The sequence below is a fragment of the Lolium perenne genome, chromosome 2, assembly GCF_019359855.2.
Source record: "Lolium perenne isolate Kyuss_39 chromosome 2, Kyuss_2.0, whole genome shotgun sequence".
Taxonomy (NCBI): Eukaryota; Viridiplantae; Streptophyta; class Magnoliopsida; order Poales; family Poaceae; genus Lolium; species Lolium perenne.
In genome coordinates this window covers 93,678,663-93,693,735 of record NC_067245.2, presented here as the reverse complement: position 1 = coordinate 93,693,735, position 15,073 = coordinate 93,678,663, and the positions used below count along the sequence as shown (strand labels likewise).

At 44.5% G+C, this 15,073-nt stretch overlaps 1 protein-coding gene across 1 annotated transcript; it reads right to left on the bottom strand.

Moving 5' to 3' along the window:
* Positions 1 to 213: 213 nt before the first annotated feature.
* LOC127328726 (ethylene-responsive transcription factor 13-like) lies at positions 214 to 777 on the bottom strand. Its single transcript, XM_051355302.1, has one exon. It carries the CDS (start codon positions 775 to 777, stop codon positions 214 to 216), a length of 564 nt encoding a protein of 187 aa, XP_051211262.1.
* Positions 778 to 15,073: the final 14,296 nt, after the last annotated feature.

Sequence of the window (15,073 nt, the reverse complement as noted above, 5' to 3'; positions counted from 1 at the left end):
TATAAAAAAAAGGATCACAAACATAAGATACCCGAACTAGACACACAAGAACGATACACTTAAGAACTAGACCCACACACAAATAAAACACTTAAAGAACTAGAGACGCACACGAACAAAACACTGAACACTCGACCAACACACGACGAGCTAGACACATATTAGATAGACACACGGACTCGACACTGAAATTACTAGACACACACATACTAATCAGTCGAAATATTCCTCCTCATCGTTGGCTATGTCCTCTGAAGCGATAGTTGACATGATGTCCAGCCACTGGTCATCATTAGGGTCGAGTGTCGACGCCTCTCCTTTGGCGTACTCCGCTTCAATGGTGGCCTTCATCTTCCTCTTTGACGTCGTCGCCGCTCTCCTCTCCACATGCTTGTCCTTCCAGAATGCGCGCATGGTTTCCATGTTTTCAGGATGGCCTCTGCAGCACTGTGACATGAACCGCTCGTCCACCTCGGCGATGGAAATCCAGCGCTGCCCTTGGCGGTGGCACCGCGCTTCCTCCTGTAAGGAAATTAGCGGCTCCGGAGTGAGACTCTTGGCTTCCAGCTGAGACCTTGCCTCCGGGAAGTTCATTTGGTGGCGCGGCCAGGAAAACCTCCACACTGTTGCGTCGTATGCGCGAGCAGCCTCCTTCTTAGTGTTGAGGGTGCCGAGCCACACACGAACTCCAATGGCGGAGATTTTAGCTGCAAAATGGCCCCTAGGCCGCAAGCGAACGCCGACGAAGCCCGTGTTGCTACGGCGATGAGGAGCCATCTCAACATCAACGGAGCTGAGAGGCTTCGGTGGTGGTGTTGGAGGAGAACTACTGCTAATGGTGTTGGAGGAGAACTACCCAAGATATGGCTATTTGTAGAGAGGCGAGGGCTGAAACGACGGGAAAACATGGCGGAGAGAGAATGGGTGAGAAAACATGACGGGAGAGAAAGGGTGGGAAAACATGGCAGGAAAGGAAGGACGGGAAAACATGGCAAGAGAGAACATGCAAGAAAAGCCGTGCTGACGGCCAGGCGTCGGCACGGCTCAGCCGATGTTTCCCCGTCGTCACGGAACAACCCCTTGATCCACGCGCAAGCCTCTGTGCTGACGGTGTAGGTTGTGCCGACGGCAGCCGTCGGCACGGTAAATACCTATGACGACGGTCGTTGTTGTGCCGTTGGCATAGAACTCACTGTGTCGATGGCTTTGCTGGTGGGCTGGTCGAAATTGATGTTGTGTCGATGGCCCTCTTAAAATACCATCGGCACAGAAATCGGCCGTTGGCACCTCGCCGTTTTCCCTAGTGATATGACATACACATCCAGCATAAAAGAACTCCCATGACAATTATATACTAGTATTAGGTCTATGTACCCAGCAGGTGCATAAAGCCCACACATTTTTTTGTTACGGAGTCCAAACATGAAAAATCTGGCGGCTCACACAAGGTTTCATGAAATAAAATTAGGAAGTAAATAACGTCCGCGTCACATACCGGACGGCAAATAGTCCCCGACAGTGAGGCATGTCTTCCGGTGAAAGCCGGTCCTGATTTCGGTCATGGCGGACGATAGCGGCGCTTGTTCGTCGCTACCTTATTGAAGGCATTGTCTCTGTAGTCTACATTTTCTTCTTCTTCTCGCCTGGGCTGCTCCGGGGGAAACCCCATACCCGAGTCTCCCGGATCGGACGATGGCGGAGCGTAGCATGGTTCTACCTGTTGGGGGTATCGTTTTTGGAGCAGACAACGGATGTTGGTGGTGCTGAGGTGGAGCGGTGTGTTTCTGCTGTGTCGGCGTCGTTGAGTTTCAGCAGCATGGTGCAGTGGTGTCTCGGAGACAAACACAGTGTGATGGACGCGCGCAGGATGGTGGTGTCGTCTGGCGCCGTGGCGGCATCGATGGCAGGCCAGGCAAGGTCAATGAGATGATCCCTCTTGAAGATGAGTTCGAGGAAGACAGCGGTAGCGTTTTCTGCGGCGTGTGCAATGGCGTGCGATGAGGATCTGCTTAAATGGTTGTGCTTCTCACCCGCTAATGGGCGGCTTGGGAAAGCACTCGGTTTTAGATGTTGTGTGTTGGTGTATTGTCAGGGTAATGATGATCCTGTTCATGGTCACCCCTTCATCACTTTTGTAGGTATAGCGAGTTGTCGCTGGAAAGGTGACTTCGAGTTGATTTTTATATCTACCTTATAAAGCTTTATGAATAATCTAATAAAAAAGACGTCTGCATCCAAATTTCAAAAAAACGTCCACATCACATAGTTGTCAAGCATGCATACAGTACCAAAGGATTCCCAACATAATAGCCTCCAAAGCTTTGCTCCTTTCAATGCGACAATGCTACATCGTAGCTCCAGTTTCTTTGATGCTAACCAAATTCCTTTTTTATATAAAATAGGGAAGTATATTAGTACAAATCATATTTTTTATGGCTACCATGGTATACGAAATGCTTTTCTTAATGTGCAATGCGACGTCTGAAGAAGTCTAGTAAGCTAGTAATGGAAGTGTGTGGCATGCTCGCACACGACTAGTAAGTGGGGACCACCTGTGCAAATAAGAAGAAAATTCCAGCTGCGGGTGAATCTAGCCACACGCAACAGGTACGCAGTTAGTGGCAGCGTGCGCGAACCCAGCACCTGACTGATATATGTTGCCCGTATCTAACAAACTCATGATCGTCTTCTTTTTGTGAGTGTGCACGATGCTTCAATAGCCGCACTGTATAAGACGGTAAACAAAGTGTAAACGCACCAGCTTTGATGATTGTATATATGTATGTATGTACCCGTCACACTCTCTCAAAACACAAATATTTGCAAAGATTTTCGTCTATTTATCGTGGGAAGCTCCTATGGCAGAGCTTCTCGAAGATGTCTTATGCTTATAGCTCTTTAGCTAGCACTTATAAGACATCTTCAGGGAGCTCGTCTTAGGAGCAGATCACAGAAGGAAAATTAATTATAAGGCCAGGTTTATTGGCAGCATGCTCTAGGCGAGACACACGGCTAATAATACTCGCAGCGCACCCAGCGCGTGCACGCTACTAATAACTTCCCCGCAGCATGCCCCTTTTAGGGCACGCGACTACTAACTTACCCGCGGCGTGCCCCTTCTTTGGGCACGCGACTACTAACTCCGCACCGTGGTATTAATAGCATCCTCCTCTCTTTTTCCCTCATTTTGTCCAAAATCCCCCGAGCCAACCCTAACTGACCGCGTCGCCCTGCCGCTACGCCGCCGCCTTCCCTGCCCGCGTCGCCACCGACCGCTCGTACCGCGCTCCATATTCCCCACCCGCGCCGCTGCCTTCCCGCCCGCGCTCGCGCCGCCGCCTTCCCCGACCGGCCGGTACGTTGCTTTCTACTTCATTATATAGATTTATATTTGAGCTACATAGATACGTTTGCAACGTATATAGAATTATTTGCTACTTAATTACATGGATCTATATTTAAGCTATGTAGATTTGTTTGATGCCTATATAGATTCATTTGAGTTATTTTTATGCTAGCTATATGTAGATTTTGTATGCTATATTTGTAATGGCTAATGATTAAAAATTTCGGCAGGGGTGATGTGAGTGAACATTGTCGTATGCACAAATACAATACACATCTTGTCCATATCGTACTTTGTTCGCTCACCCCATTTCTGCGGTTTTTGACAAATATGAGACATTATTTGAAGTTTATTTTAAATTCCTAGTATTTTTTATAAGGAGGACGATTAGTTTTTTACAGTGATCCTGGTATGGTGTCAGCGGGCCTTGTCATATGCACAAATACAATCTTGTGCATCGTACTTGGTTCGCTGACCCCGTCCCTATGGTTTCTAGGTCTAATATAAATATGAGGCCTTATTTGAAGCCATTTTTTTGTCCAATAGATTTGTATGCTATAGTATGCTATAACTGACATAACTCAACAGTTATATGTGCAGCAAATGACTTATTGGCAGCGGTGCGCATGCTTTGAAAAATATAGGCGCAATGATAAAATGTTTTATATACTTTTCAAACAGGATTATAAAACTGTGTCGGTATGTTTTAGTCTAATTAGTTAGTTTGTTCATATATATAGTTGTATTGATTTTTATCTTTGATCTAATTGTTGTTCCTTCTGTGATCCTGTTTAGGGTATCCCATGTAGCGCAAGATGTGACTTCATGAAGCATATACATAGAAACATTAACCACTTGGGAACGTTGAAGTCGTAATATGGTAGAACACACTGCCCACAACGGACAGGATCTTTGTGTTGTTGAAGTCACCAATGAGGCGAACCGAACCTATTTTTACGGGCGTAATTGGAAGGAGATGATAGAATGCTATGGGATGGAGATAGTGACTAAGTTATATTTCTACTTGGATGACTTATACGGGGAGACCTTCTTCCACTACAAACAGCGGGACGACGCCTCCTCATCTGATCATGAGTTCCACGACCCATGAGATTCCGACGGGGTCATTGTTCATTACCCACCCGTGGAGCCGGAGCCGAAAGGGTGATTTGGTCACTTGGCTATTATGCTCAATGTATATAATGACTTGGTCACTAGCTTGCTAGACTTTAGAGTAATGATTTGATCTATATATTATGCTCAATGTAATGACTTCATTACTTGCGACGACTTTGTAGTGTTATTAATGATTTGGTCACTTGGCTATTATATACTTGTGTATCTACAGTTGACGGGTAATTTAGGATAGGCCAGAAGAAATATGTAGCCACGAAGTGCGGATACTAGTCGCGTGCCGCTAGGTGCGCTGCCAGTAAACATAGTGCCAGCATGCCATATGCACACGCAACTGGTACTGTTTATATTAGCCGTGTGCCGAGTGGACACGCGACTAGTGTAGCTGATACCACTGGTGAGGTACCAATCGTGGGCCACCAGCTGCGACTGGTAGGCCAAATTAGCACGCGAGTAGTAGGCTTTTTCCTACTAGTTCTAGGCTAATGGCCGTGCACCGCACACCCTGCGGTGTGCCGACGGTACAGTCGTCCCGACGGCTAAGCCTAGCCGTCGGCCTCACACATGTGCCGACATCCACGGGGCTTGACACGGGGCCTATGCCGATGTCATATGGTGCCGATGGTGGGGTGCGGCTATTTCCTGTAGTGTATGAATCTCCGGATGCACATACCCGGAGCAAATTATTAACACTTTATCACTCGATGCGATTTTAATAAATATAAATGCTTTCTTATACTATAAATAAGATACGCTTATCGGTGGATTTAGTCATATTCAATGTTAATGACACTAGTGCATGACTAATTGACTATCCATCGTCCACAGGAAAGGAAAAAATCGGCAAAGCGTTTTACATGCATCTATACCCTCATATCAGGTAGATAAAGGAGTCACAGGTGTACCACCCGTCATATATAGATTGGTGACAAAATGATGGTGGGACAGAAAATGCCTAGTAACTGAAATCATTTTTTAGTCCGACTCAGATAACTAAAATTGCTCAATCATTGAGTCACCGTCTTCTATCATTGTAGAATCTCACAAATCCAAATGCAATGTTCACGTGGTATTTGTATTTAGTTCTATTTTTTACCTTTTAAACAAAATATACAAATCCTCTTACTTTTCATTTTATCAATTTTTATGCAGTTTCTTCTGCTTTTCATTTCATTCATATTTTATTTCATAACATGGGTGACCCATAACCGTCCGAATGTTCTATCCACATTGATACCATCCATGTTAAAAATAAATAAACTGAAGTAGGTATCATGATTAAGAAGGAAAGCGTGCGCTTCCCTATTGAACTTTACGGTCATATTTATGTGATAGGCACGATTAGAACATTGGCGTACATGATCAGGATAGTACACTAACTGTGTTGTCTTTGAATAGTGTGCTTCCTTCGCCTCGGCCACGTAATATACAATTGAGAGTAGAGAGAGAATCAAGAGTAGCACAAGATTCATATGCACTACATGTACCAAAATAAAAATTAGTTGCCTTCTCCATATGGTAGAAGAGTTCAAACCTCAAGTTTGACATCTGTGTGTCTCGTAAATGCGGAATATTTATTCAGTGGGAGGCGACGTTCCCGTTGACAGCGAGACACCTATGGTGACCCCATCAATTTCAGGATCGAATCCGCCGGCTCGGTCTTCCGAATGTGCTCATAAGGGTAGGGTGTGCGTGTGTGTTCAAAGGGGTGAGTATATGCGCGTGTATGTGAACGTCTGTGTTTGTACTGTATTTTCAAAAAAAAAAAACGAAGAGAAGTAGACCCGAGAGATTAACATAAGCTTAGTAGGCACAATATGCACTTAAAGAGAAATCGATTCCTCCAGCAACAAGCATAAAGTTTAGTTGTACAACAATACTCGTAGCCATTGGAGATGTTTGTGCCTAATATAATATGCCATTCACACAACCAAAATGAATAATTGACAATTCCATTTGTTTCCAAAAACATTGCCCATTAGTTTGGTCAAAGCTAATCTCTGCAATTTTTTTGAATATATAGAAATAAATATTCAAAATACACAATATCAATATAGAAGTATATTTAAAGATATTTATAATAATATTTATTTCGATATTTTAGGTATTCATATTTTTATACAACCAAAATATATACAAAATGTAAATAAAAGTAGAGTGAGTGTCTCAGAGTGAGCAAACGATTTCCAACTTACCGTATGCAACGTTGAACCTGGGTGAAATTGGTGAGCAAATTTACTATCATCCTGAAGAGCACTGAAAAATCCTTGATCATGACGTGTTTAACCACAAACACACATGCGACAGCCGTTGAACAATGGCCACACATTTTGGCGGAAGGACGCAAGCGAACACTACGTCCATAACTTGACAAGTTGAGAATAACATGTGTTCTACTCCCTTCATTTAAAAATAAGCTTTTAAATATTTTCTACACACAGATATATCTACAACTAAAATACGTGTATGTATCTATTCTATAGTCCCACCTCGCTTTTCAAGACTTAAACCCACCCGTTTATATACACAAGCAGCCTCCAGATTATCACCCAGCAACAACATTGAAAGGATATATGCAAGGGGCCGGCTTCAGATAAATGAGTGGCCGACGGAAGTGCTGGATGGAAGGGCGATGGAGGGCAGGGCATCCATGGAGCCGAGAAGAGCGCTCGCCGACAAACACGATGGATGGAAGAGGGCGCGGCGCCGGACAGCCGCTTTCGAGGAAAATCACTCAGATTAAGGTGCGCTCGCGGCTTCTCGGTGGCGGGCCCGTCACCGTAGTCGGACATGGCCGAAGCGTGGCTGCTGGTTGGGGAGCGAGGAGAACGAGAGAGAGGGCAAGAGGGAGCGCTCGCGTACGGTGCTGGCGGCGGGGATTGGATGGAGCGAACGTTCGTGGTATGGTCACCGTTCTGGACTACTGGGTGGATAGGGTTCCCTAGCTGGGCTGCCATGACTGGGCCTTTGGTTGGGCCAGGCTAACCTGGGATCGTTCTGGACTACTGGGTGGATAGCGTTTTATGGTGGAAAAGCATGAATCCTTGTTGCTTGGCTAGATACACGTGTAAGAAGTATACAGAAAATATTTTAACAAACCTCCAGTATTTATATACAAAATAAGTTACACGTATTATGCCCATAAGAAGCCGTGGCAACGCACGGGTATTCTGCTAGTCTTGATAAAACGGAGACACTTATTTTTATGACGGAGGTAGTACAAACAAACGAAAAAAAAAAACTTTGAGAACACCCTGGCCACATCTTCATGCTGACTAATAAGCAGACAGTAGTAGCTGATGCGTAGATATCACTAGCTAATAAGATTATGCACTTCCTCAAATGAACTTGACGGCTAAATGGTGATCACGACTGGGCACATGCATCAGCACACCGCGAGCACGATGAATTAAGAAGTATACCATAATTAACCAACTATTCTGATTGAGTAGTGTGCAGATTTGCTTTCTTCGTTCACGGTAAAAAATTGATTCGTTTGCCATTGCCAAATTGACTTCAATTAGTCAAGTTGACGAGAGCGACCAAGATTAGGACGAACTAATTTAGCACTTGCTGCGTCACTCACAGCGCAGTAAGAATTTAGTAAAGATATATTAATTCCTGCACCAATACTATCATATATAGACCCGTCAAAGTGGTCTAGCACTCTAGCTGAATGCATTTTGCTTAGAGGATCAAGGAAGAAGACTCTGGAATATTCCATCCTAGGTGCGTACGTAGCTACCAAGCTTTCCTTCGCATAGCGATGGTTGCCCATCTTTCTCAACAGATTTATATCTTTTCTTTTCAGCTTGTGCGTGCAGGCGAGGGCTATGTGTACGAAAAGGTAATCTGTATCGACACATCTGAATAGACCTAGGTTGGAACCGTACCCTCTCTCTGGGCCGGGCTACATGTTAATATAGTGTGAAAAAGCCCCACACGTGGCGTATACAACGTATGAATTACATGGTTTAACACTCTCCCTTAATCTAAACCTCTAGAGTGGTTGAGATTACGCTTAAACTCATCTAGGTCTTTAACAGCTAAAGCCTTAGTGAAACCATCTGCAACCTGATCCTTTGTTAAGATGAACTTGACATCAAGTAATTTTTCAGCCACCCTTTCTCTGACAAAGTGATAATCAATTTCTATGTGCTTTGTTCTGGCATGAAATATTGGATTTGCAGAGAGATATGTCGCTCCAAGATTATCGCACCAAAGACATGGACGTTGCCGAAGAGGAACACCCAACTCTCTAGCCAAAGCTTCAACCCATATTAACTCTGCTGTGGCATTAGCCAGCGCCTTGTACTCTGCTTCAGTGCTGGATCGTGATACAGTGGCTTGTTTTCTAGCACTCCATGATATCAGATTTGGGCCAAAAAACACAGCAAGGCCACCAGTGGAACGTCTATCATCAAGGCACCTGCCCAGTCTGCATCTGAAAAGGCACTAATACGTGTGGATGAGGATCTCTGAAATGTAAGACCAATTTTGATCGTACCTTCGATATAGCGCAATACTCGTTTCACTGCAGTCCAATGTGTAGTGGTAGGAGCATGGAGATACTGACAGACTTTGTTGACACAGAAAGAAAGATCTGGTCTAGTCAAAGTGAGATACTGTAATGCACTAACTACACTTCTGTAATTTGAGCTATCTTCAGGACGAAGTGGTGTCCCATCATGTAAAGACAATTTTTCTGTAGTGTACAGTGGCGTGGGACAACTTGTACTATGTGTCACGCCCACCTTCTTAAGTAAATCTGAAGCATACTTTTCCTGTGTCAAAACAAGTCCATGCTGATGTTTTCTCACCTCAATGCCCAGGAGAAATGCAAGTCTCCAAGATCTTTCAATGCAAAATCATCACTTAATTTCTTGAGTAACGCTGATATTGCTTCATCAGAAGAACTAGCAACAATAATATCATCCACATATATCAACACAAAAATGGTAATACCTGGCCGTTTAAAGAGAAACAATGATGTGTCTGCCTTGGAAGGGACAAAACCAAGATCTTGCAACTTTGAACTGAGCCTAGCATACCAGGCACGTGGTGCTTGTTTCAAACCATAAAGAGACTTGTCCAATTTGCAAATATGATGCGGAAAGCGAGGATCTTCAAAACTAGGGGGTTGTTTCATGTATACTTCCTCCTCCAGAACGACATGAAGAAACGTGTTCTTTACGTCAAGCTGCCTTAAACTCCAACCTTGAGATACATACACAGCAAGAACAAGTCGAACAGTAGAAGCTTTAACAACATGACTGAACGTGTCCTCATAATCAATACCATACCTTTGCTTAAACCCTTTTGCAACAAGTCTAGCTTTGTATCTTTCAAATGTACCATCTGCTCATTTCTTGATTTTGTATACCCATTTGCAGTCAATTAAGTTCTTGTGTGGACTAGAAGGTACCAAGTGCCAAGTTTTGTTTTCCATAAGTGTTGCATACTCTTCATCCATTGCACATTTCCATTTGCTATCCTCCAAGGCTTCAGCAAGGTTTTCAGGCTCACCTGTGGATGAAAACATGCCATAACGAACAGTACCGTCAGTATATGTTTTTGGCTGTCTTATACCTCTTTGTGATCGAGTAACCGGACGAGACGGCTGTGACACACGGGAAGCAGCAGGGGGCTCATCCGCAGAAGAAATGTCACCAGTGTCATCACTACTGTCATTATTGTTCTCATGATCCGAGGAGGATTCAGAGTCATCATTAGTATGCTGATTGTCGGCGCCACGTGGCGAATCACCAGAGGTCGCAGGTGTGTGCATGCGCTCATCCTCGGGAGCACTCCCGCTCCCGCGCAAAATGTCATCAGCGGGCGCACGTGGACAGGTCCCGCCGCTGTCGGCCATGTCAGGCTCCCGAGACGACGTGGCGCGCGAGGAGACGCTAGGACCTGGTTCAGACTGCGAGGTTGATGCCGACGCCTGATCCGAGGTGGATGTGCTGCCACCGGTCAAGTCAGGCTCCTGATCCGAGGCAGATTCGCTGCCAGCAGAATGTTCTTCAGCTCCGGTTACAGTGCGATTTTGGCGTTGCTCATTTTGCCTCGTTTGAGCACCATTTTGCTCCAGATTTTCACCAGATCCTGCAGAATTATTAGTAGCATCTGCAACACTTGTAGAAGGCAATTGTAAGTGATCAACAACAGGGACAATATGCATATGGTTATCAACATGGACACCCTCACTAGATGATGGTTCTGGCGACAAAAAATCAGGGAGCAATAAGATCTCCTTTTTGAGTTGAGGCCCAGCATTAGGATGTAGAGATTGAAAAGGGAATATGTTTTCATCAAACACAACATCCCTGGAAATGTAGATGCGGCCAGTGGAGATATCCAAACATTTGACTCCTTTATGAATAGGACTATAACCTAAGAACACACATTTTTTGGAACGAAAAGATAATTTCCTTTGGTTGTATGGTCTAAGATTAGGCCAGCACGCACAGCCAAAGATGCGAAGAGAGTCATAGTTGGGTTTTACTTGGAGCAATTTTTCTACTGGGGACTCATGATTAAAAACCTTGGTGGGAAGGAGATTAATAAGAAAGGTGGCAGTAAGAAACGCTCCATCCCAAAACTTAAGTGGCATGGATGCATTAGCGAGGAGAGCAAGATCAATCTCGACTATATGCCTATGTTTGCGCTCAGCTGAGCCATTTTGCTGGTGAGCATGGGGACATGAGACATGATGAGTAATTCCCACTTTTTGGAAGAAACCATGGAGTTTTTCATACTCACCATCCCAATCAGTTTGCATGGTTACTATTTTTTGACAAAATTTACGTTCAACAAGCTGCTGGAAGTTAAGGAACACTTGATACACATCACATCTCTTTTTGAGCAAATAGATCAGAGTAAACTTACTATAGTCATCAATAAAGCTTACATAATACTGGTGTTTACCAACAGAAACTGGGGCAGGTCCCCATACATCAGAAAACACTTATTCCAGAGGAACAGTGGATACACTAGTGGAGATGGGGTATGGTAATTGGTGACTCTTGGCCTACTGGCAGGGATCACACACATATGGATTTATTTCTGGGGAATATGGTAGATTATTCTTCCTAAGCACTTGTTGAACAATAAAAGATGAAGGGTGTCCTAGACAACGATGCCAGGTGGATGAAGACGGCTTGATGGTGATGAAGGCTTGCTTGTGGGGGTTGACGGCACTGGAGATAGGCACAAGTGGGTATAGGCCGTCACAACAAGGATCCTTAAATATTATTTGCTTGGTGGCCTGGTCCTTGATCAAAAAGAAGAAAGGGTGAATTTCAATGAAGGCATTATTGTCTAAGGTAATTCGATGAGCAGATAAGAGATTTTTGGTGGCACTAGGACAATGTAGAATATTGCGTAAACATAAAGAACTATGAGGGGTGTGCAATGTTGATTGACCAATATACTGTATTGCCATACCTGTGCCACTGGCGCTGTGGACTTGATCACGTCCATGATAGTTTGCACGAGTGTGAAGCTTGTTCAGCTGTCCCGTGATATGATCAGTTGCACCAGTGTCCATGTACCAGTTGGTGTCAACTCCATATGCTCCCTTTTCCTGGCGCATGTTGTCTTCATCATCATCATCACGATCAACATAGCGCCACCAGCACTCATTTGCAGGATGCCCATATTTCTTGCAGATTTGACAGGTAGTATCAACGAACCGGGTAGGAGTGCGCCCACGGCCACGCCCTCCTTTTGGAGCACCACGTCCACCTCCATCACGGCGCTCTCTATCATCACGACGATAGCCACGGTCATCACGTCGATCACGGTATTGAGGCCTGTCATCACGGCGGTTATAGTCACCACCGCCACCACCATAGCGGTCATCTCTTCTGTCACGGTAATGGCCACCACCACCTCCATGATGATCAGGACGGCGAGGGTCCCTGTCTTCCGTTCGGTCACGATACTGACCACCTTGAGCATCACGATCGTCACGGCGCTGCACATTGCCCCCACCATGGGCTGAGCTCTGAAAAACAGTGTTGTGTTGAGTGAGGGTGGCTTGACGATCATCAAAGGCTTGCAACTGGGAACACATATCAGCACATGTGGTGGCTGGATTGGCATTGATAGATGCCACAAAAGGTGTGTAGCGGTCATCCACAAGACCACCAAGAATATAGCCCTTGAGTTCATCTTGGTCCACGATTTTACCAGCTGCAGCAAGTTCAGAGACAAAACGTTTCATGGTGGCAATATACTGACGAGCTGTGAGTTCTTATTTCTTCGTGATAATAAGGGCACCTCTAAGGAAATTGACACGAGCACGAGATTGTGATGCAAACAGATCTTCTATCGTTTTCCATATTTCATGTGCATGTTCCAGACCAATGCATTGAGATAACAGATCTACATCAAGGGATTTTACCAGATAGCTCATAAGAGTTTGATCACGGGCGTTCCAAACTGCATACTCTGGATCTGGCACTTGGGCCTTCTTGCCATCACGGTCTTCTATCTCCACAGTTTTGGGCAGGGCAAGGTCGGTGCCGTTCAACAGCTCCATGACCTGGGCGCCGCGAAGGGCCGGAAGAACTTGCGTCTTCCAGAAAAGGTGATTGTCCCGTGAAAGTTTCTCGGACGGCGGGGCGCCAAGGGCAGTGGACAGGTTTGCCGCCGCAGCAGCAGCCGCCGCGGTCGAAGACGCAGAAGCCATCAGATCGATCGTCAGGGGATATTGTTGGGTTGTTTTTGGTGTTTAGGTTTTCTAGGGTTTGAGGGCTCCGATCGGAGCGGTTGTTGTTGTTTTGGGTCGTGGGTTGTGTCTAGGTTTGGAGGCTCACGGCAACAAGGAGCAACCGGAGTAGATGTTTGAGGTTTGTGTGTCCTGCACCAGCGAACGCCGGCGGGCGGGTTTTGATCGTCGGTGTTGGAGCGGCAGCCGCCTCACGAGGAGGGAGGAGGAGGCTCTGATACCATGTGAATAGACCTAGGTTGGAACCGTACCCTCTCCCTGGGCCGGGCTACGTGTTAATATAGTGTGGAAAAGCCCCACACGTGGCGTATACAACGTATGAATTACATGGTTTAACAGAAATCACAGATAGATGGTATCGGATGTGCTTAAAAGAAGAATGTTGATTGTCATGTTGACACACAATTGGCAGTAGTGATCATCTATAATCCGGCTATCATCATATTCTTCAGGATGAGGTTGCTTATCTGCTCTCCCAGAAGCAATTGCATGAATCCCAGTTTTTTTTTAGTTAGGGCATGTACTAATAGGGTGATGTTAACCCTTTTTTTAAAATTGTTGGGTTAGATTTTCGCTGAGTTTCAGGAGAGAGAATAAAAAAAAGAGAAAACTACATTCTCTTAGCTAAGAGATCATTTTTTAGAAAATACAAGAAAGCTATTTTCTTTATTGTACCACATGTCTAATGTGCTCAAGTACCAACCACATCTGGTGCGCACGGATGATCACGGGCCCACGATAAAAACACTGGTTCGGCAACCGCTTGAAGCGGCATGCGGATTTGAACTTAAGAGCTTGGTCCCAAATAGGTTACTGTGATCAAACTACTCTTTCCGTAAAGAAAGCTGGTGGATTAGTTCATGCAATCAGTCTCTAGTGTGCTTTAGGTTGCGTGCAAACCTCTTCTCCAAAGCTCAAAGGCAGGAAGTGCTTCTCTATTTTGAGAAGTTGTGCTGCCAACACTTTTTTGTGGAAAAATGGGAGAGTTTCTTCCCAATGCAACTTTTACTTGTGAACGCAAAATGTTTGTTTATTAATAAGACTGTAGGGAAAAAACCTTTACTGGAGAAAAAGGAGGCAACAGATTTACATTACAATAGGGAAAAAATAAGAAATTATAACAGCTTGTCAATCCATTTTGACAAAGCTGGGACATGTGTTTTCCTCATCTTATGTATGAACAAGGTGATGTCATGAATGGATGTTCCTCTCCGTGCCCTAAAGGAGGGCATGCTGTTCCGAAATATTGTCCATTACTCTATTTCCATATATGCCAACATGCAAGAATCACTATCTCAAAAAAGGCCGCTTAAACTCTTTTCTGGCAGAGCTTACCACCATCTCTAGGGAATTACCTTGACCCATTGAACATAAAGATGATACTAAAATATGATCCAAGAGTTGCATTGGAAGAAAATATGTTGCATGTCTTCGGTAGCTTTAGTAGGGCACATCTCACAATAAAAAAAAGTGACATCGCAATTTTTTCTCATCAACATGTCAGTAGTATTTAGTATATCACTGAGTAGGAAGTCTATCACCGAGTAGGAAGTTCATTGGCAACATACAAGATTTAGGGTAATTAACTTTTAATTATGTTGGTTTATTGAACTTTTGGAGTAAGCTCTTCAAAGCAGCAAGAGTTGACAACTATCGGTAGGAAGATTTAAAAAATTATCATCTACATATTGTATAACTTGGAAATTAGGTTCACCAGTTGCAATGGGTGAGCTATCCTCTTGCAAGTAGGCCAATAATAATTGCTCCAAGCATATTTTCTTTAATATCAAAGAGTAGGGGGGACAAGATCTATTTGACTTACCCCTTCTTACAAATAAACCATTTGCTTGGAACCC